This window comes from Lampetra fluviatilis, chromosome 14, assembly GCF_964198595.1.
Source record: "Lampetra fluviatilis chromosome 14, kcLamFluv1.1, whole genome shotgun sequence".
In the NCBI taxonomy this organism is placed as follows: domain Eukaryota; kingdom Metazoa; phylum Chordata; class Hyperoartia; order Petromyzontiformes; family Petromyzontidae; genus Lampetra; species Lampetra fluviatilis.
This window is the reverse complement of record NC_136288.1, coordinates 15,110,918-15,132,653: the sequence shown is the minus strand read 5'-3', so window position 1 is coordinate 15,132,653 and position 21,736 is coordinate 15,110,918. Positions and strand designations below refer to the sequence as shown.

General features: G+C 55.9%; 2 protein-coding genes across 5 annotated transcripts; one reads left to right on the top strand and one right to left on the bottom strand.

Moving 5' to 3' along the window:
* Window positions 1-446: 446 nt before the first annotated feature.
* LOC144935929 (RB1-inducible coiled-coil protein 1-like) lies at window positions 447-15,386 on the bottom strand. 3 transcript variants are annotated; one of them, XM_078862818.1, is made up of 22 exons: window positions 15,252-15,386; window positions 13,900-14,043; window positions 13,155-13,281; window positions 12,767-12,937; window positions 12,184-12,386; window positions 11,062-11,596; window positions 10,076-10,249; window positions 9,409-9,593; window positions 8,599-8,785; window positions 8,376-8,457; window positions 8,192-8,256; window positions 7,588-7,691; window positions 7,253-7,355; window positions 5,033-7,158; window positions 4,682-4,838; window positions 3,940-4,048; window positions 3,193-3,476; window positions 2,951-2,980; window positions 2,747-2,805; window positions 2,493-2,620; window positions 1,574-1,644; window positions 447-914 (listed from the first exon to the last, which is right to left on the bottom strand). In XM_078862818.1, the coding sequence occupies exons 2-22, from the start codon at window positions 13,968-13,970 to the stop codon at window positions 837-839; spliced, it is 5,049 nt and encodes a 1,682-aa protein (XP_078718944.1). In that variant the 5' UTR covers window positions 13,971-14,043; window positions 15,252-15,386; the 3' UTR covers window positions 447-836. The 3 variants fall into 3 exon arrangements, with proteins under 3 accessions (XP_078718944.1, XP_078718946.1, XP_078718945.1); XM_078862820.1 differs by having other exon boundaries at window positions 10,076-10,246; XM_078862819.1 differs by having other exon boundaries at window positions 15,259-15,365.
* Window positions 15,387-15,454: 68 nt separating this feature from the next.
* LOC144935930 (ribonuclease H1-like) lies at window positions 15,455-20,380 on the top strand. 2 transcript variants are annotated; one of them, XM_078862822.1, is made up of 7 exons: window positions 15,455-15,823; window positions 15,905-16,113; window positions 16,236-16,335; window positions 16,644-16,698; window positions 16,946-17,030; window positions 17,594-17,718; window positions 17,849-20,380. In XM_078862822.1, exons 1-7 carry the CDS (start codon window positions 15,723-15,725, stop codon window positions 18,143-18,145), a joined length of 972 nt encoding a protein of 323 aa, XP_078718948.1. In that variant the 5' UTR covers window positions 15,455-15,722; the 3' UTR covers window positions 18,146-20,380. The 2 variants fall into 2 exon arrangements, with proteins under 2 accessions (XP_078718948.1, XP_078718947.1); XM_078862821.1 differs by having other exon boundaries at window positions 16,644-16,719.
* Window positions 20,381-21,736: the final 1,356 nt, after the last annotated feature.

Sequence of the window (21,736 nt, the reverse complement as noted above, 5' to 3'; positions counted from 1 at the left end):
CAGGAACCCACCGTCTCCTGCTGTATCTGTCCCAACTGATGACGGTCGCTCGTGTTGCGATCGAAACGTCGTGATCTATGATTTATCTACCTACGTGACTTTACCGAAAGAACCAAAGAGTATGGATTCCTGCAGTCACGAAAGCTTCATATCAAGATTGTCATACTGATATTTCATTCTTAGAGCTGGAACTTAACCAAATTAAGTGCAGACACAAATCATGTAATGCGATGGGTGTATTGAGCAGTCATCGGTGACAAGACTGCTACTATCAATTCACTGCATCTGAGGATCCGGTTTCATCACAGGCAGCCGCCTGGATTCAAACCCAGGCTCTCAGCGGTGCCGGCTCTGTGTTCTAACTCCTGAGCCGTCCAGCCACCTCATCTCAGAAGCTCCTGCCCAGAAGGTTGAAGTACCGCACACAACGCACAGTTGGAGTCGCACACAGCTGCCGAGTGGCGCGTGGACATCGCCGGCAGGCTCCTTTATTGGAATTCATGTACTTACATTGGGGTCGGGTAAAATGGGCATTTACAGGTGATAGGAAAGGGGGGGGGGCGCACGCCTTTAAATCCTAACGGGGCGCCCTTAGCAGCTCGTACTAGGGTCACTATGAGCAATATTAGTATTATCGGTACGATGGTGATATTCAACATCACTGTGGAGGGTGCGAGCTCCACACAGTCTGTGCAAACGTCTACATTGAGCCACGAGGGTATGGGAGGCCTAGGCTCGGAGGCTTGAGGGGGCCCCAACAGCATGGAGGGTTGGGGGGCTCCAGGGAGGAGCCTGCCTCGGAGGCCCGATGGCCCTGGGAGTCGCAGGAAGCTGTGTCACACGGTTGTTCCCCATGGCACGGCCTTCACGCGGTAGAACTTGGTTCCCAGAGGGACCCGGAACCTGTTGTGGGCCTATGAGCACACACAAAAGACAAATTCCCCCCCATATCGCCTCAAGAGAATGTTGGGGCAAGCGCTGTTAGTGAGCACACGAGGCGGTGGGTGGCCAGCACCACGGGGCCGATTTTGTCTCCCGAGTGGCAATGTTTACACATCGCACCAGGTACTCATTTGAGGGTGGGTCAACAAAGGGAAGGCCCAGGACCCAGCTTAGATTATTGTCACTGGTGTTGGCCGCGAACAGGTATCAAACTTGGGTAGTGGGGTTCGAAGCACGGCATGCTAAACACTGCACCACTGCTCCCCACACGTGAACACACAAGCACACGCACGTACACATAGACGCACACAAACAAGCACGCAATCACAAATACCTCCTGTGTCGGGTATACAGGCTGTTGGAGAAAAGCACCATTAGCAAACACCTATGAAGCCGGCATGGCGCAAGAGGGGGTGGTGTGTGTATTATTGATAGACAGTGTGATGGTGTGTCTGTGTGCATAACAGTGTGCGCACGTGATTATGTTTTTGTGATGGTGTGTGTTATGGTGTAATTGCACATGCTGTGACTGTTGACATAATGCTGTGTGATGGCGTGTATGATTGATGGTATGTCTTAGTCTGACGGCGTGTGTGGAGTGGCTGAATGTGGGTTGACATCCACCACACACCTTCTTTGCCTGGCAGTATTCCTTTTCCACCAGCTTTCCCAGAACCCACGGCTTCCTTACCTCGCCCGGAGCTGCACATACACACACACCATGAGGGCAGGGGGTGGTTTGAAGTCACGGCAAGGTTACACCTCCATGGCCCAGGGTGGCGCAGTGGTAACACTCGTGCCTCACAGCAAAAAGAAACTGGATTCGAATCCCGATTTGGGAAGATTTCTGTATGGAGGTTGTATGTTCTCTGTTTTGCGTGGGTTTCCTCAGGGATCGCTGGTTTCCTTCTATCGCTAAAACAACCCAAGATAACTGGAATTGGCCAAACATTTCCACGTAAAAAAATACCTTCAAAATGACTCAATTGGGATTACACGTAGCAACATCATCCCCTACTGCGACAACTTGGCAGGACCCTCCTGAAAAAGAGTCTTGAGACTCAGCGAGGGTTTCCTGGGTAAACAGGCATCATAATAAGAACAACACAAGATTAATGAGACGCAGTCCAGAGAGCCAAACGTTCCCACTTGATTCCCGAACTACTTAGCCACGAGAGCAGCTCGAGCAAGCTCGGGTACACGGGAGTTGGCGGGGACTGGGCCACATGGTCATCGACCACTTGAATGCATTTCCCAAAGTGGAACTTTCGCTAGCTTTCTTAGTTAAGGCAGGAGAAGTGACGGGGGTTAAGGTCGCAGGGACATGAGACAGCGATGGATGGGAAGGCCTACAAATTAAATGGAGAAAAACATTTAACACGATTGTTTTTTTCATGCATTCCTTAGTGCCGAGACCATGGACTCGCAATGCTTGAGAATGCGGATTAATCGCAGGCTATGGAGACCGAATCCAGGATCTCAACGGTGCCGGCTTGATGCTCTGACCCCCGAGTGACCAAGAGAAGCTGGCTGTTTGTGGGTGCATTCACCTGCAGCGAGGCCAAGCAGGTCCAGGCAGTCGGCGTGCAAGAAGCACAGCGTGGGCCCCACAGTGAACAGCACGTAGTTGTCGTAGCGCTCGTCCAATACCACCAGCACCACATCTCCAACCTGGAACCTGCATGTGGACAGCACGCGCCAACTCAGTGCCCGTGTCATGTTGCGAGGTCGCGTCGAACATGGTGCAGCAGTGCGGCGGCGGCGTCTGCCTCGGTGGAGCAGAGCGCCTGAGAGCCATACTCACTCTCGGATTGAAATTTTGTCCGAGTGACGAGGCGAAGCTGCTGACAAACTCTGAGACATCTGTGAGGGCCGGGAAGGGGGGATGATAGGCGACAGAGACAGATGCAACTCAGTGCCAGAGTAAGAAGCACCGTGGAGCACATTCACCCGATTTCACTCCATGAAGAGCACATGGCCCGAGGTTGTTCAGTGCCAGCACACTCACCATTTTCTCCGGGGCGGCACCATCCTCCTCCTGCAAGCAAGAGAGAATGCACCGTTAACCGAGCTCAGCAGTGGTTGTTATTAAGGCACCGCTCAATTAAATGATGGCCTGGAAAAATTAAGGCCGTATATACGTATGTTTAACTTATTTCGCACTTTACGTAGCCAACCATGCTAATCAGAGATACGGGGGAAGGACAAAAAATGAGACGCAAAAACCAGTTCACATTTGCCCCACGTCACCTTCTCGCCGTGAACTCCGGGCGTCACCTCGACTTTCTCCTCCTCCGAGCCGAAGGACTGCACCCGCTCACCCTGCTCGCAAGGCTCCAAGGCCCTGGTCACCGGGATGGGGGGCGCCGTGCCTGTGGCTGCCTCCGGAGCCGGGGGGTGGGCAGGGACCACGGTCGTCTCAGACGAGGTCCCCGGCTGCTCGGCCGGGCCATGCAGCTTTGCCAGCGTCTCCTCCAACAACTTCTTCTCCTCGAGCAACGCGGCACGGTCGGAGGACAGCCTCCGGATGAGGTCTGGGGACACGCACGGCCAACGCACGCACAGATCAACATATGTGTGTGACCCCAGCGGTCGCACGTTCACCGCTTGTTGCAGAGGTTTGTGTTTCGAAACTGGCAGGCTGCCCTGATTAATACTGCAGTGTGTATCAACAATTAAATTCTACGCGCAGCCTGTTTTACGGTGGCCATTAAAGTTCTGTTACGTCAACTGCAGATCAGACCCGGTGTCGGCGTCATGGTCCAAATTTGGCAAAGTTCAGAAACTACTTGCAATTACTTAATTGGGTCATGTTATAAATGTAGCAATGGTCGCCCACCCCACCCCCAAGAAACCCACAACTGCAAAAACTTAGCAGGACCTGCTTGAAATAGGGTCTCGAGACTCAGCAAGACTTTCCTGGGAAAACCAGCAACATAGTGAAAGAATAATGATGTACGTCGCAGAGCAGCGCGTGCGGCGTGTGCACGCGGTTACCCCGGTCGTCCCTCTGCTGGGCCTCCAGCGTTGCGAGCCGACCCTGGAGCTCGGCGAGCGTGTGGTGGTGGCGCCGCTTCTCCTGGGCCAGGACACTGTTGAAGCTCGTCTGCGCAGACACACAAGTACGACCGCGAGGGCCGAGAAGATTAGTTGATTGTTATTATTATTATTACACGGTTTACAAAGAAAACCTTAGAGTCTCAAGACTTTGAAAGTGTACGCAGTAGTGGGCAATGTTTGCCTCTGCAATCCCAAATGAGCGATTTGCATTTAGATGTTTTAGCCAAGAGAGAAAACCGGGGTACCTGGAGGAAACTCGTGCAGAACAGGGGTTGAGCGTACAAACTATACGCAGAAAGGCACCGGAGTCGGAACTTGAACCCAGGCATTCTTGTTGTGAGGCACGAGTGTCACCACTGTGCCACCATGCCGATTAAGTCCATTCACCGACTAAATTTTGGAATGTTTCGGTTTTTCTAGTCCCTTTAAAAATGGTGCCTTCCCCAACAACCTGCTTCCTGAAGGCAGAAAACCCCCTACATGTCATGCCCAGCGAAAAGCAGCTCATGATGCTGGTGAGATCATCGAGCCAAGTGCATCACCTCCTAGCTCTATTCACCAGGGTGTGATGGGCACCGGTCTGAGTGGAGAGCGGGGAGAGGGAGCGCTGTGGAAGTGGGGAGAGTGCGGAGAGCGAGCGCTTTGTGAGTGGGGAGAGAGAGTATTGTGCGAGTAGCACCTGGTGCTGAGCCTCCAGCTGGGCCCTCATTAACCCCAGCGCCTCCTTCATCTCCTGCTCCAGACTTTCCCGCATGGGGTCCAGCGTAGCTGGGGTGCCAGACACTGGAGGGGTCCCAGCAGCAGGGTCTCCAGAAGAACTCGCGAGCTCCACGTCCCTGCCAACCGGGCACACGCAATAAAGTATATTTGGTATTTATGCAATTCAAGTAAGCTCAAGGTGGGCAAGATGGAGGGAGTTGGAGCCAAGGACATGCCATTGGGCACGCACTCAAAGGCACATACGCAAGCACGTAGGGGGTGGCGAATGAGGGGCCGGGTTGGAGAGCATCTGGCCGAGGGCATTGCTCACCCAGCACAGGGAACGGGCAGTTCAGCCGTCGCCATCTTGGGCAACATCTCCGGGTCGTCTGGGAGGCTCTGAGCAGGGGGTGGCACGGGGCCACCATCCTCCTCTTGCCCTGCATCCTCGCTGCCTTCCTCACCCCCCTCCACCTCACACTTGGTGTCTCCCTGCTCACCTCCCCGTTGCCCCTCAAGTGTCCCACACTCCTCGGCCGTCTCGCACTCTCGTTCCGTACCAGCTGCCCCGGGTGCGGCGTCCAGAGAGGGTGGCGACTCTTCCGGGCTGCCTGTCCCTGGGCTCGGTTCTGGAGCATCCGTCAGCGACCGCTGCTGCTGCTGCTCCACGGCCTCCAGCTGCAAGGTGGCGTCCGCCAGCGCGCGCTGCGTGCGCTCCAGCTCCGCCTCCATGATCTGTGCCCTCTCTGCCATCTGCCTCTGCAGCGTCTCCGTCTCACGCAAACTGCGAGCGCTTGCTTCCCGCAACTTCTCGCACAACGCCCGTTCCGTCTCCACGCGTTCTTCCCGGGCCTGCACCAGCGCCGCCTCCAGCTCCTCCTGGCGCCGCTGCCCCTCCTCCTCCAGCTCACGTCGCGTCTCGGCCTCCCGCTCGAGTCGGCCGCGGGTCGCCTCCGCGTCTCGCTGGGCGCCGGCGAGCACCTCCGTGAGCCGCCGCGTCTCCTCCACCAGCGCCTCGCGCCGCTCCTCCTCGCACCGCAGCTGCTCGTAGAGCTGGGTGCGGTCGGCGTCGGCGCGGCGCGCCAGCTCGCGACACCTCTCATCGTACTCGTCGCGCAACGCCTCCAGGGCGCGCCGCTGCTCCTCCGCCTCGCCACTCTGCGATGCCAGCTCTAGCTGCAGGCAGCAGCGCTGGTGCTGTAGCTCCCCCACGTCGGCGCGCAGGCGCTCCGCCTCGTCCGTCAGGCCCTGCTCCCGGGACCTCCCCGCCGCTTCCCCCTCGGCCAGTGTGTCCCTCTCCAGTCGCAGGCCCTCCAGCTCGGCGGCCGAGGAGCGTAGGCGCCGCTCCAGCGAGTCGGCCCTCTCCGACGATTCTCGGAGCCGCTCCTGGGCCTCCTCGTCCGCACGGCGCCGCTCCTCCAGCTCGCGGAGCCGAGCCTCCTCGCAGTCGACACGGGCTCGGCGCGCCTCCTCCTCCTCGGCCTCCGCGCACTCCCTCAGCCGGGCCACGTCGCGGCTCAGGGCAGCCAACGCGGCCGCGCCATCTTCCCTCCCGTGTGCCGCCGCGGCCCTCAGACGGGCCAGGTCGCCGGCGAGCGCGGCCAGGCCGGCACGAGCGGCCAGCAGGCCCTGGCGGTGGGCCTCGACGGTGCGGCGTAGTGCGGCCGCTTCCGAGGCCGAGTCGTGAAGGCGCTTGCTGTCGATGGCGTTGATGACGGAGGCGTAGAGCGACTCCATCATCTCGGGGCTCTGTGGGTCGCTCAGCAGGGCCCCAGGGGAGATGGCGGCGCTGCCCTCCCCCACCACATCCCTCAACTGCCCCACCTCCCTCACGGCCTCCACCTCCCTGGCCCCCCCCAACTCTCTGACCCTTCCAAAAGCTTCACCCGCTTCGGTCAACTCCCCCACCTCTGCCACGCCCCTCACCTCTCCTCCTCTCACCTCCCTCAATTCCCTCGCTTCTACCACCTCCCCCATGGCCGACACGAAATCGGCGCTCCCGCTCGTGAGCAGCGAGTCGAGGGCGGGCGCCGGTGGTGCCGCCGGCGCGATCTCGCGTCGCCCCAGCTCGCTGAGCGGGCAGGGAGGCTCGGCCTGGAGGCTGCCCAGGGATCCCAGCGGCTCGGGTGGCTCGGGGGGGGCCGTCACGGCGGGGTCCGACACGAGGAGGCCCGCGGCGGACGGCACCGACTCGAAGCCGTAATCCTCGAGGGAGGCGGCCTCTGCCTCCTGCAGCAGCGGGGGGGCGCCGGGGGACGGTGGCTCCCCGAGGCCCCCCCCCACCTCCTCCGTCGCCAGCGCCCCTGGTGGGCCGGCACACCCTCTCGGCGCTGCCTCCTCCGCGACCGGAGCCCACGAGTCCGACGCCGGTGCGGCCTTGCGCGCTGAGGGCGCCGGATCTCGATCGTCGCTCGCCAAGCCTGGAAGGACGAGCCCCTCCACAGGACCTGGTGACACCTGCAGCAGCGGCAGCAAAAGACATGCGGTGAGTGACGCCGGAGTGAGTGACGCGGAGTGAATGACGCCGGGGTGAGTGACGCCGGAGTGACACCTGGGCGAGTGAGTGTGCAGGTGAAGGGCGAAGGAGTCCCTCTTCTCCACCCCAAGGCGCGATGGGATGGGACGAAGACACCGCTAACTCCATTCCAGGCAGCCTGCACACATACGCAACAGCATACACACGGGTGTGTCCGCATTAATGCACATTCATGCGCTCACATGCTCAGACACAGGCGTGGACACTCGCACACAACCGCGCACACACGACTGTATTCGCACAGACATGCACGCCACTCAATCTGGCCTTCATAGGTGCTCGCCAACAGCAACTGCCCCAACAGATTACGAATGCCACCCGGGAGACCTTTGTCTGTGCACGCTGTGTACCTGAGATAGGGCTGCACCTCGTCGGGACACCGCGACTGCAGGAGGCGCAGGTCGTCCAGCGAGATGGACGGCAGATCCGAATCGAACGCACGCGGGTCGCTCGTCTGAAACAACCGCGCACAGCCACGCACTACAACGCCGGCGCCGGGTTGCGGTGTAGGGATAGGGGCTGGTGAGGGTGGTACGAGTGTAGGGATTGGTCCTGTGAGGTGGAGCGTTATAATATGGCAGGTTTAGTGCGCGGTTAAGTTTATTGGTATAAGTTGACTTTGTTTAACGAAGAGACCAGGATGAGTCTCATTTGCAAGCATGACATGAGTCAAGTGGTGCACATTGTGGTAGGTATGTATGTTGAACTTCTTTCGTACAGTACGTAGCCAAATGTGCTAATCAGAGGTGCGAGGGACGTGCATAGCTCCAGGGGCTTCCTAATGAGTGTAGTGCGTGTCCATGTGTATAGTGTGGGGAGCGGGAGTTCAACGGTTAGCGTACTGCGCTACAAACCCGGCGACCCGGGTTCGTTTCCCGATCACGTCCAAAACCAGTGACGAATATCTAAACCGGCCCTGGGTCTCCCATAAGTGCGGTAGGCTGCCACACTCACACAGAAGGAGGATGGAGGCCATGACTGGAGGCCACGGAAGAGGCGGTCACGCAGGAAGGAGCTCCCTGAGGACAGAGGCACGGAGGGGGGATCCACGCATCAGCAACAAACATGACCATCAGAGTGCGACGTGGAGCCGTCGCGTGGACGAGTGGCACATGGTGGTACGCGGTGACACTCTTACCAAACACGCGTCCAAAGCTCTCCCGCTTGGCTCGCTCGGCCTCGTACACCTGCCTGCCCTCTGCCACCAGCGCGCTGGCCCACTGCCCGGAGGCACACAGTATACGAAGGGGGTGGGAGGGGGAGAGGCGCAGGTGAGCACACAAGAAAGCCAGCCCACTGCCCTCATCCATCGGCTGTGTGCGGGAGCGAGCTATTCTGCTCGGTGGAAAGCTCCTTCTTACCTGGGAGTAGTGAGCGGCGAAGGTGCGCCTGCGCACCACTTCGGAGATGGCCAGGCAGTAGAGGCGCGGCGCCGCCGAGAGTTGGGCCACCACGCGCATGCGCCCCTCCAGCCCCCGCAGGACGTGCCACAGCACGGCCAGACGCTCGCTGTGCTGGTCCAGGTGGTGCATCATGAGGTAGCACCACCTGGGTAAAGACAGGGGTGAATGAAACCACGCACCTGGCTCGGCTCTTTCACTGGCTTCACCCATGAAGCACGACATCACAACTTTATAACGAGAGGCCCAGCCAACTGCCGACACCACGGCCCAGAGCGCTGGCCGCCAAGGTCGTCGCGCCAATACCACAATACGTTGTACGGAAACACAGCAAACACGCTCGCTAAAATGGTGTAACGTGGCATCAAGAAACATCGCAACAAATCTTTAGATAACAATTAATCATCATCCATGATCAATATACTTTTGGATGAATGCCTCCCCAAGCCAATAATACCTATGGTCCTGACCCAGACAAAGCTGCTGGGGACTGGGGGCCATGGTTTACATGCGTCGGTCATGACGAGGGGGCGGGTTGACCATACTTCACCACGCCTGTCAGTGCGGGTTGGTGAAAGGACCACGTATTTGTCTCACCTCTCATCGCGTATCCGACTGCTATGGGTGCTTCTATCCGGTGCGACTACTCTGAAGTACACGGCACTCAAGCATCTTCGCCCCGCACGGCAGTACTCCGTTGAAGGTAACATTGCACACTGCGATTATTGTTGCTCATTTTATTTAACCCTGGCCCTGCTGCTGGGTGCTCACCGGAAGCGCACGTGCAGGTTGTCGGTCAGCTGCTGCTTGGCCAGCACGCACGTCTGCCTGGTGTCGAGCAGCTTCTTGTGGTTGCCCAGCATGATGAGCAGCTGGTTGGCATGGCTCACACACAGGTCTGGCAGAACCGACGGGTCGTTCAGGTTCTCCGCCCGCTTCTGGTTTGCCAGGAAGCCCTGCCCACCGAACCACACCAGCCACACCGCTCCATGACACGACGCTCTCTGTTCTTGCACCGCCGGATCTTATTCACCCACGCGATGCGCCGTGGTGGCACGAGGCTCCGCAAGGCTCCACATTGTCAGTAGGGAACGGCGCATGGTCACTCGGCTATATCAGATGTTGGGGGCTACTTCGCTAAGATCCCCTAACCCAGTGGTTCCCAACCTGTTGTCTCCAAGCAAGTGGGGGAGTCATCTCACGGAACTGTTGCCGATGCTACGATTTTATTGACAAACCAAATTTTTTTTCTGGATATTTGGCTGTGAAAATGTTTTAAGCATAGCAGTGGTCCACGGGTCCAGAAAGGTTGGGCAACCACTGCACCAATCCATATCCAGATGTGTGCCCTGTGATTATGAGTGCTCTGAAACACGAAGGTGTGTTCTGGAGTGTCTCGGTATACTCGTGAGCGCTCGCGAGCGCTCGGATGCATCACCTGAGCGAGCTCGCCCTGCTCCGACACGAGGGTGCGGCAGGTCGCCAGCACCTGGTCCAGCGCATAGAGCCGCTCCTCCAGCCCCTTGATGGCACGCATCGGGGGGTTGTCAGCCTTGGCCAGCACCTCGCGGCACTCCTGCAGGAACGGCTCAACCACCGCCGGCTCCAGCTGCTGGGGCCCACACACGCTCGATGATCGCTTAGCCAAACCGCTCGCGTGTGTACGCGCACACGCACGGGGTGCACGTGTGAAAGTATACAGTGTGCACTATGCCTCTGCTTTTGTTTTTCAATTTATTTTCTTTCTTCGTGACTTTACCGAAAGAACCAAAGAGTAATTCCTGCAGTCACGAAAGCTTCAAATCAAGTAAGAATCAAAGTGTGTATGCATTAGCTCTCTCTGCTTCTTTTCATCTGTAAATGGGGGACAGCACAATAACTCTAATAAGGATGATGCAATATCAATGACACGTTAATCGAGTTGTGTTGCTATATGGAACTTACTTGAGAGAGAAAAACGCTTACATTGATCGAAGGATTGCTCAAAACCTAGTGACAAAAACCAGTGCTAAGAGAGACCCGCCTAAGCATCCCAGCCCTTCTCAGTGGACCTTCTTAAGAGCCTTGCTACAGAATTACTTGACACACACATTTTAAGTATGACAGGTTTCTTTGCAGTCATTGGGTACTGTGTTGAGACTATGAACTCGCTTTACTTGACAATCCGGCTTAGTCAGGGGTGGCTGAAACCTGCATGCCAACCCAGAATCTCAGGGATGCCGGCTCAAGTGCACTGAAGCGGCCATTCAAAGCCCAGTGAGCACCCAATATATTGCTAGTTCAGCCTGTTTGTGTATGTGTGCGTGCATGCAATTCAATTGATGGCCATAACTGTATCTGTGTCAGTATCCATCTCTGTGTCAGTGCCTTCGTCTCTGCCTGTGCCTCTGTGTCCGTGTCTACAGAGGAGGCCGTGCGGCTCACCCTGTGCACCGAGTCAAGGCACTTCTTCACCAGGGTCTCCACGTCGTTGGGCCGGTCCTGCACGTTCACCCAGTCCAGCAGGGTCACGTTGAACGGCTCCTGGGTGCTGGTGGTGGGCCCCGCCGCACTGTCCTCGCTCGCCGTATCGGGCCCCGCCCTGCCGTCAGCACCGGCGGGCGACTCGATCGCGATGTCCGTCGACGCTCCATCACGGGCGCGAGGAAAGGTCTCGCTCTCGGTGGCACCACTCAACCCGGCGCCGGCCGGATACCCCCCTGCCTCCCCATGGGCGCCGTTGTCCCAGCCGGTCTCCTCTGCTCCGAGCTGCTTCTGCCGGCGTTGAATAGGCGTTGCTTTCCCTGGCATCAGCGCTGGCGCCGCGGGAGCCGAATCCGAGCCGAGGGAGCTGAAGGAAGCGAGCTGGGAGCTGTCGTCGGCGGCAGTGGCTCCCCGCTGGGACCCATCGCGGGACATGCTCACTGTAAGTGACTGCAGCAGCGGGATCTGCGCCATCACTGACACAGCGCTGCCCAGCCTGTGCCACATCACTTCGTCAGGGCACGCCAAGGCACACCACTACAGGTGATGCCAATTCTGACGCACAATTCGCGAACTCGCTCCAGTTCATCATCGAAAAGCCGTGGCTGAATTATTTGTGTTTTTTTATGTACACGTTGGTTTATTAGCTGCTTCTCATGGGTGACTCAAAAAATGGCAGAAAGTAAAATTATTGAATAAAAAATAACATCAGATGACATTCCGCCTGTCTTGATTCCCATTCTACATCTGCAATAAAGAAGGTTCAATATCCATATTTTTTACATTGTCTGTGTTGTTGTATGGGCTACACCTCCCCATTACATCCAACACATTAGTGTTTAATGACATGGCAGGCCCAGCGACTGGAAGGGGGGAGTACGGAGAAAGAGAGCAGGTTGGGGGGTTGAGAGTCAAGGAAGCTGGAAGAGTGGGATCTGAGAGAGGCGTGAGAACTGGGAGAAAGAGGAGCCAAAACAGAGGGGGGGGGGGTTTGATCAGGATAGCAGGGACAGCTGGAAGGCAATGGATCTGGAAGGATGTGGGCAGAAGGAGTTGGGAGTTTGGGGGGAGTTGGGGCCTCACGCGTTGAGCTGCTCTGTGATGGAGTCGCGGGCGGTGGAGAAGGTGGCGTAGGCGCTGGAAAATCCGTGCAGCAGCGTGGCGTATCCGCTCATGCAGTCGTCCAGGTTGGCCATGATGGCCGCCCAGCCCTGGTGCTGCAGATGCTCGTCGTGCACCAGCGTGCGGCAGTACTCACTCAGCCGCTCCGCAAACTCTTGCATCTCCTGTGCGGGTGTGTGCACGTGCGTGTGGAGAAGCGTGTCGGTGAGCATAAATGTTTCCGGATGTGTTCATGCGTGTGTGTTGATGGGTGGGCAGCGGTAATGGAGCGGTGAGCACACTGCGCTATGAACCCGGAGACCAGAGTTCAATTTCCGCTCATGATCAATAAAGTGACAAATATCTGAACCGGTTTCGGGCCCTCCCCTAGGTTGATCCAGCCTCCAAGGAGTACCTAGTGCAATGTGTAAACATCGCTAGGCAGTCGGGCGTGGTGTTGGTCACCCACCACATCATGTGTCGTTCCGGCCTTCAGAGGTGCTGGCTAACAGCACTTGCCCCAACAGTCTGTGTAGATGAGTGCGCATTCACAGATGGCTCTCACCGCCGCAAGCTGTGAGCGCGAGGCCACGGTGTTGAGCACAGGTGGCATCATGAGCGACTCTTCCACACGCAGTGCCATCTCCGTCTCTGCCGGAAACACGCAGCGTGGCACTGCCGGCGCCTTGTCCCGTACGATCATCTCCTTGCTGAACAGGAAGATGGGGTTTGTGTCCTGTACACACGGGGACACGACGAGACACCAATTCAACTTGGCGATTTTGTCGCTAGATCTGATGACCTTTTGGGTGTCCTTGGCAACAATGTTCTAGGGAAGCACATTCTGCGGCTTTGGGAGCGATTCCGGCAAAGCATTGAGAATCCAATTACTCAAGGGATAGGATCTCTTCCCCCACCATGACCGGTGCAGGAGGAGACGTGGCCCCACTCACCGTTCCGGCGCAATAGCTGCAGACGCGGCGCTCCAAGGCCATACACTCGCCGCCATTCACCACGAGCACCTGGTGCTGCACCCCAATGCGGTGCTTTGCAGCAATGGCACTCTTCAGCTCGGCAACGCTGCCGGGAAAACACGTGCCCTGGTAAACATCCTCCACCACGAAAACCACGCACCGCAATGCTGCTCAATCCCAAACTGTGCAAACGCCTTCTTCTTTAACTCTGAACAATTATTGCCACTATACAATGCACAACTTCAGTCTAAGTCGTAATCCTGCTGTAATATCTGTGGTGGAGCACCCAGTTCCTACCTCATTGCACTTCTTAGTATTCAACATAAGGCAGTCACAGTGATTGAAATTCCAGCACTCGCTCACTGGCGGTCAGTCGCCTCCTCATCACCCTTCTATCGCTACTATCATAGTTACTGTTTCCGTGAACTTCACCCGTTAATTCCTACACCCATGTTGGAGACTGTCTCCCAGACTGACTGTTTTGTTTCATCCATACTGTGTTCAACTACCATACTCCCTTATCTTTCTGCTTCTTCCCTCGCACTGCACGAATTAGCAATTTCCTCCCCCCATCCAAGCGGTTATAGTAACCTTGGTCAACAAGAAGCTTAACGTTTTGGCCCTTTTCTCGGCAAACGTGAGAATCAAAACCCCATAAATTTAAAGCAGTGAGGGCGTTGCCGGGCGGCAGTAGCGATATGTCGCAGTTCCGCCTTCTCCTTACCTCTGCACGGCGAGCTCCGTGTCGAATGTGAGCGTGGTGCCCGTGTTCACCAGGAACACGTACAGCTTCATGGCTCTGGGTTCCTCGAGCCGCTCACCACTCACCGTGGCCGCCACTCACCATCGACCACCGAACAGACACCCCCTGCCAGGGAAAGGGTGACACGCACTTGTTTGAGGTGCTGCACAGCTTTGCCCTTGGCGAATGCGCTGCTGCCGCTCACGCGTCACGAGTCTTGGCTGCCCCATGTTGTTGTTTTGGTCGTGAGCCGGCGCTTCCGTCACAGCGTGACGGAAGCCTCGCCTCACCGAGTCTGGCGACCCCGAGCTCCCTGGCGGTAGTTATCTAACTGGGACCGCCCTCTACACCTGGGAGGGAGGAGGGAAATGAGAGAGACGCTGACGCATACCGAGTCACCGAGTCCTGCCGCGTTGCCTGAGGTGGGGGGGGGGGATTCCATTGTTTCCCGAAAATCGAGAGCTGCACCTGGCGGAACACCGAGTGAAATAGCTCAACTCCACAGACCATAGCAAGAGGGAGCTAAAGAGACAGAGAGGATGAGCGGGAGAGAACTAAAGAGAAGAGCGAGATAAAGATACGCGATCGAGGCAGAGCTGTATGTAACACGGCGGGCCGACGCCTGCACCACAACACGCCCGGGGCGCTCGGGTTCGCGGGCATCATGTCGCACGAAACAACAAACAAGTCGCTCCAACAATATCCCCGCGACTGTCCATCCCAGACACCGCCCAACCCTGCCTACCGGGACGAACCCACACCCCAACCCCCGCCGCCCTTGACAACCGACACGGCCCTCACCGTGACACTGGGAACCCCCCCCCCCCAGCTCGCTCACGCCCCGATGCCACCGAATGTCGCGGCCGTGACTCGCACTGCAGCCGCCCGCCGCGTTCTTCTCGCGTCGCGGTGAGCGACACGGGGCCCTGCCCCCCCCCCCCCCGCGCCCCTCGTGCGGCAGCTCAGGGCCGCGGTGTCCTCGCCCCGCGCGGCGAAGGGGGTGAAGAGGGAAGCGGCCGGGACCGGGGCGGACACCGGCTGAAGACCAAGTGGCTGTCGCCTCCTGGAGGAGCTCGGAGAGCGGAGCGGCTACCAGACACCCCATAACCCCATAACCCCATGCCCTTCTCAACCCCTCTCATGCCGAAATCTAACCCCGGCACGCCGAGACCCGTGACGCCGGGGGAACCTCGAGGAGGCCCGGACTACGCCTGGGTCTCGCCTAGCGGCCCCGCCGGGAAGGGGAACCCTCACACGGGGGGCGTCTTCCCGGCGCCCCCCCCCTGCCCGCTAACGGCGCTCGCGCTACGACGGCGAGAGGCGGCGCCACTCACTCAGGGCTCAGGGCTGCTGCTGCTGCGGAGGCGGCCGAGGCGGGACGAGGTCACGGGTCCCCGTGGGCCCCGCGGTGCCCGCGACTCCCGCGGATCCGTGATCCCCGCGCCCGGGGGAGGCGGACGTGGCGGAAGTGACGGAGAGCCGGAAGTGCGTGACCCTTCAACCCCTTCCCAGACTGCAGCGCGCGGCCCCGGGCCGGCAGCGCGTGGAGGAGGAGGGTTCGGGGGTCGTCGTCTGGCTTAGCGCGTGGAGGCGACCGCGTGGGGCATCCCCGGCGGCACCCGGGAAGATATAAACCTCCTCGGGCATCCTGGGCCCGCGCAGTGAGGGGGCTGGGAGTCGTGGGAAGCCCAGGGCGGAGGGCACAGGGGTCACCCGGGACACTCGGGGAATTTGGGACCTCCCGAACAACTCGGGTCACTCGGGGAGGGAGTCCTGAGCCGTGGGTCCTGACCCTGTCCCGGACCATGCTGCGGACGCCACGCGGCCTGCTGCTGCTCGTGAGAGCGGAGAGGCGCGGCTACTACGCGGTACGCATCGGCAGGAGCCCCGGGCTCTACGCGACATGGTGAGGCCCCTCATCGCACCGCGGACGCCGGCCACTGGGACCTGTACCACACCCGCTAAGGAGCCTCTCGTGTCCTGTCAGGGACGAATGCAGGACCCAAGTGGAGGGGTTCCCGGGAGCCGACTTCCGCAAGTTTCTGTGCGAGGGAACCGCCCACGCCTACCTCGCCCAGGGGCGCGGGGACGACGGCGCAGCCGCCGAGAGGCCGCCGCGGTCGCGACGGCGGCGGTGTGAAGACGAGGAGCAGCCCGCGGGGCGCGGGGATCAACCACCGCGCTACACTTACGTGGGTGCGTCCTTCATCCTGACATTAGGGCGATGAAGACGACAGCGACGAACGGGTGTTGACAGCGACGAGGATGGGCGCACAGCGACGGAGCTGACAGCGCGGGGTTTGTGTGCTCGCCCGCAGGCGGCGTCCCGGTCGTCTTCACCGATGGATGCTGCATCTCCAATGGGCGCCAGGCGGCGCGCGCGGGACTGGGAGTCTTTTGGGGCACCAACAACTCCCTGTGAGTTCGCTGTCTCAGAGACCCCCCCTCCCTGAGACCATTCTCTATCCTGAAGACCCCAATTCATGAGACCCCTTCCCTATGGCTGAAACCCGTCCCCTCTGCCTGTTGAGGAAGTTGCTTTTCATCGCATTTCCCCAGTTTTACACCGCCCTGTTACAACAGGAGTGTGATGAGGAAACCCCATTGTGGTTGCATTGAGCTTGCGCATTAACATGTACGGTCCGTTCGACAATACCACTACACTTTTCAAGTGGACATGTTTTCACAGGTGCGTCTCTGTGTGTGTTTGGTATCCGTATGTGTAGAAACCTGAGTGAGCGACTGGTTGGCCGACAAACAAACCAGCGCGCCGAGATCATGGTAAATAAAAAACAGAATATGGTAAATACCTGACATGACTTCTCCCTCTGTCATGACTCGATATTTTACTTTAGAGCAGTTTTTTTAAACGATATTTTCCATTGATACACGCAAATTGAGCCGCAACGTATTGTTGTATGCACGGAACATCCAGAGAAACGGAGCTGAGGTTGTTTTTATCAAGTTGATTGTTTTTTGGCTTACGTTCTTTAATGTTCATGTCACCTGTGCTGATTGGTGATCATAGGCAGCGTGCCGTGCAGTGCAGCAGGCGAGCGAGCAGGGGCTCCGAAAGCTGATTGTGTGCACGGACAGCATGTTCATCGTCAACGGTGATTGAACAGCAATAGACATGAGCGGACAGATGTGGACACGAGTGTACAGGGCAACATGCTGTCCGTTTCGTCTCATCCACGCCACGTTCAGCCACCGCACTGCGAGTCACAATACTGCTGCACTTTGGAATTCCTTCCCATCGTCTCTTTCCCCAAGCTCGTATAATTTTGCTCAATTCAAGAAACGTGTTAACTCTTATCTTTTACAACTTTAATAATGCTATTTGGTGTTGGCTATTGGACATTTTGTGGTTTTCGGCCTGAGCTCAGAAATTGCAAAATAAAAGCCGGTTCTGGTGTCACACGCAATGGACGTGTCATTAGCCATACCCCTGGCCTTGCTTAGCTCGGATGTCTTGTGAGACCAGCATATTGTGGTTCGGTTCCAGCTTGGCACAGCAAATATCCGGTGGAAACCAGCCCATACTGTGGAGTTCCTGAACTGGCTCGGATTTAGCAGTGGCAAAGGGGTATGATTGACTGCAGCACTATTTTTCGGAGCGGCTGTATTCTGCCGCTTCTCTGTCGTGACGCTGCCTCCTCCATGTGTCTGTGCACAGGGATGGGTTCCTGGGTGCACACGTGGAAGCGCAGTGGCTGGCGCCAAGGCTCGGGCTCGCTGGTGGTTAACAGGGCCGACTTCGCCCTGCTCGACGACTTGTGCAGCGACATGGACATCACATGGGTGAGGCCGCCACGCGCTTCTCCCCCACACCACTATGCTTCCGCAAAACCAAGAGTCGGTCCGGAATTCCCCCGTTCAGCGAGGTGACGCTGATACGGGCTGATGTGATGTGTTACTTCTGCGCCTGCAGGTGCATGTGCAGGGCCACTCTGGAAACCTGGGAAATGAGCACGCAGACCAACTGGCCAAGGAGGGAGCAGACAAGGTCCCCCTCCCCGGAGCCAAGCCACCCCCAGATCCGGTCGCGACCGCCGTGGAGCCTCCAGACCTGGGCCAGCCCAGCGCCGTGGGTCAGAGGGTCGACCCAGAAGATGTGGACTGTGCCTCACAAGCAGACCTGGCTGCCAAGGTGGACTCTTCAGAGCCAGAGGAAATTCGCCAAACGAACCTCAAAAAGTCAATAGATGTCGCCAGCTGGACCTTATAAAATCATAAAATACGTCACTTGAAATTGTACCAATTCTTGTGTATAATAAATGTATCCAGGATGTTTAATGCTGACCTGGAATGCTCCAACAACCACAGCAAGCGGTATATTGCATGTGGTGTGCCATTGCGGACAGAATATTTTCTAGGCCACTGACCTGTACAGACCCAGCATAAAGTAAGCTCTGGTTTAAGGGGTGTGGTAATTGGTGTGATAATTGACATGCCATATTCATGTATGTGAGCAAGAGTTCAGAGCAAGGGCTCTGCCTTAGAGAGGAGCAGGTATTTTACGCTGCACCCCACACCTGTTGTGCAACACTATGCAGCCAAGGGCTATTGTGGCACAGATTTATAAAAATTAATTCTAGATTTGAAGTTTTCGTGACTGCAAGGATTCATACTCTTTGGTTTTTTAGGTAAAGTCACGTAGGTGAAAAATTAAAATAAATAACTTAGCGGTGTGCTTTCGCTAAGTTGTCCCCACCTGAAGAAGGACACTTGTGTTGCACCCGAAACGTCGTGATTTAATTTATTTAACTTCCCAAACCTACCAGGCTGGGAGGTGGCAAGTAAAACGCAGTACAGCAAATGGGTTTGTGAACCCATCTTGGTGGACATTTGATCATTATCCCCTCATCAGCGAGGAGTTTTGTCAGGTACGCTGGTTTTCTCCCACATGCAAGACATTTAAAAAAAAATTGCTAAATGTCTCAAAGCATGAACCTCCTGGAAAAGTATTGACGCTTTTCAGATTAATTGGGAGCTGTTGTTATATTTGACGAATTGTGTACTTTGGTGGATTGTCAAAGCGGACAATTGTTCTTGCGATGACAAAGCATAGTTATGTATAATTGTACTGAAATTTATATGCTTTGTGGAGAAGTCTTGCCTGTACCATGAGCCAACCCATCATCTTTGTTTAACAGGCCGCATTCTGTTGATGACACTTAAAAAGTCTAAACTGTTACCATCTGCTTGAACAAATGCTGCTGGAAAACACTGGTCCACAAATCCTATAGGCTGGTGTTGTCACGTGTTATTTTGTTGTTGTGGTAAAGGAGAGTATTACTCTTTTACTGCACATTTTCTCAAGTTGCACATACTAAATTATGTTCATGGTCAACATCAAAAAGCTTAACACGTAGGCTTTTGCGACCATTATTATTCATAATAATGGTTTTTGGGTTAGATCGTGTTATTTATAAATGTGTCGCAACCCTCCACCACCCGACATTGCCAATCAGTAAAAAAGTAGTCACGTTGACAAATGACAAATAGTTCACCTGCTCATGATTGGGTTAAATAATGACGTCACGCTGCTGCTTCACTATTCTGGCAAATTGCCCTTGGCTGCATAGTGTTGCACAAATTGTAAATGTTGTGGATTCACTCTTCAGCACACCGGTGGGCTATAGTCGTGAACGATTTGTCTTTTGTCAACGTGACACATTTTTTACTCATTGGCCGTGTCGGGTGGTGGAGGGTTGCGACACATAAATGACGCAATATAACCAAAAACCTTTATTATTAACCAAAAACCTTTATTATTAATCAAAAAGCTTGCAGAAAGTTCCTGGGGATGTGACGCTGGGACCCTTTGGACATCAACGCAAGCCCAGGTCCATTCTACCGTAGAATATTGCGCTACGCCCATCTCTCACGCCGCGTTTGTTGACGCGCATCAACGCTGCACTGCGTGTGGTGAGTGGCTCTCTAAAGCTACACTGCTGCAGTGGCTGCCAGTACTTGCGATCATCCCACCAACAAACGTCTCACATGATGATTTAACACTTAGCATTAGATATTGTAACATCCAGATCTCCCTCTGTATGTTGACATTTGATCTCCACCACTGTCCCATCTGAAATTGAAACACCTATTTTCGACACGCCTCAACAACAACATATGGAAGAAGGTGTGGGGATATTTCCTCCATAATTGAAAGATCAAGGACTCGCCAAACTGCGAATGTGGTGAGGTGCAAACCATCGGGTGTATATATATCACTGACGACTGCCCAATTCAACACCTGTACTATGGTGGAACAAGAAATTCCTCAGCTATCACGGATGCCGTGGAACGGCTTATTAAAAATGCAAACGCATTTCATATCGTGTCAGTTGCCGTGGTTTGGCTGGTAAAGCACATCTCTGATTCCTGTTTCTTTTCAACTCGCCTTTTGCCCGTCTAAGGACGGGTGTATTGCAGTAAATCTGAAACTTGCAAGCGAAAAGCAGACTGCGACGTGATATTCATTGCATTAATGCGTGTGAAATTTGTAAGGGCGCGGTGACACAGACCTATTTCATTTTAAGGTTAATATCCCTTGTTCATCAAGACGTCCTTTTGCTTTGATGTCTCAACAGCGTCACGGAGACCGTGTGACGTGAGGGTTCTGCCTTTGTCGTGAGGGCTGTGAGTTGACGCCGAGGAGGGGGGAGGAGGTGCCTCGCCCCCCATGTGGAGTGACGTCAGCCACTAATTATTATGAATGTGGGGGGGGGGTGTCCATTTGGAGGACGTCATTTTATGATTATTATTCATGAGGGGGGCTGTTCGATGTGGAGTGACGTCACGAGCGTTATCGACAGACATTCCTGGGTGATTATCTTCGGTATATCACTCACCCTTGTCTGGAAGAGTAAAAGGGTCTTTATTACTCGAGTCTATATTAACGCAATACGTCCTGTAATGCTGCTGAAGGTAAATACCGTGGTGGTCTGATGTGTTCAAACCATCATTCTCTGTTGCCCCCAGAGTCTGACAGAACTCACTTCCCCCAGCTCTGCGGGCAGTCGACTTCCTGCCCCTGTTCAATCCCAGGTTCAAGACGTTTTTATTCAGCGTTTCGAGCTGTAGTCACATATATGTGTTTTATAAATCCACGTGTTTTGTAGAGGTGATATGATAGTCATGGTGTAGTAGGAATACTAGACTTGCAATGTGATTATCTTCTGTTGGTAAAAAAACGTGGGGATGTTAATGATGGTGTTGGTAATAGTGTGAGTAGTGATGTTAGTGATGGTGTTGGTAATAGTGCGAGTGGTGATGTTAGTGATGGTGTTGGTAATGGTGCGAGTGGTGATGTTGGTGATGTTAGTGATTGGTGTTGGTGGTGATGAAAGTGGTGGAGGCAATGATGTAAGTGACAGTGATGTGCACGATGTCGTGGGTGGTGGTATCGGTAACTGGTGATGTGGGTGGTGGTATCGGTAACTGGTGATGTGGGTGGTTGTATCGGTAACTGGTGATGTGGGTGGTGGTATCGGTAACTGGTGATGTTGGTGGTGGTATCGGTAACTGGTGATGTGGGTGGTGGTATCGGTAACTGGTGATGTGGGTGGTTGTATCGGTAACTGGTGATGTGGGTGGTTGTATCGGTAACTGGTGATGTGGGTGGTGGTATCGGTAACTGGTGATGTTGGTGGTGGTATCGGTAACTGGTGATGTGGGTGGTGGTATCGGTAACTGGTGATGTGGGTGGTTGTATCGGTAACTGGTGATGTGGGTGGTGGTATCGGTAACTGGTGATGTGGGTGGTGGTATCGGTAACTGGTGATGTGGGTGGTGATATCGGTAAGTGGTGATG

Bases quoted from the DNA above. Each gene is read 5' to 3' on its own strand.
- LOC144935930 (XM_078862821.1), top strand. From the start codon at position 15,723: ATGCTGCGGACGCCACGCGGCCTGCTGCTGCTCGTGAGAGCGGAGAGG. The intron at 15,824-15,904 runs GTGAGGCCCCTC...GTGTCCTGTCAG, and splicing joins CCCGGGCTCTACGCGACATG to GGACGAATGCAGGACCCAAG. The intron at 16,720-16,945 runs GTAAATACCTGA...TGGTGATCATAG, and splicing joins TAAATAAAAAACAGAATATG to GCAGCGTGCCGTGCAGTGCA.
- LOC144935929 (XM_078862818.1), bottom strand. From the start codon at position 13,970: ATGAAGCTGTACGTGTTCCTGGTGAACACGGGCACCACGCTCACATTC. The intron at 12,387-12,766 runs GTGAGAGCCATC...ACACCCGCACAG, and splicing joins CGCGCTCACAGCTTGCGGCG to GAGATGCAAGAGTTTGCGGA. The intron at 1,645-2,492 runs GTGAATGCACCC...GTGTATGTGCAG, and splicing joins CCTGCTTGGCCTCGCTGCAG to CTCCGGGCGAGGTAAGGAAG.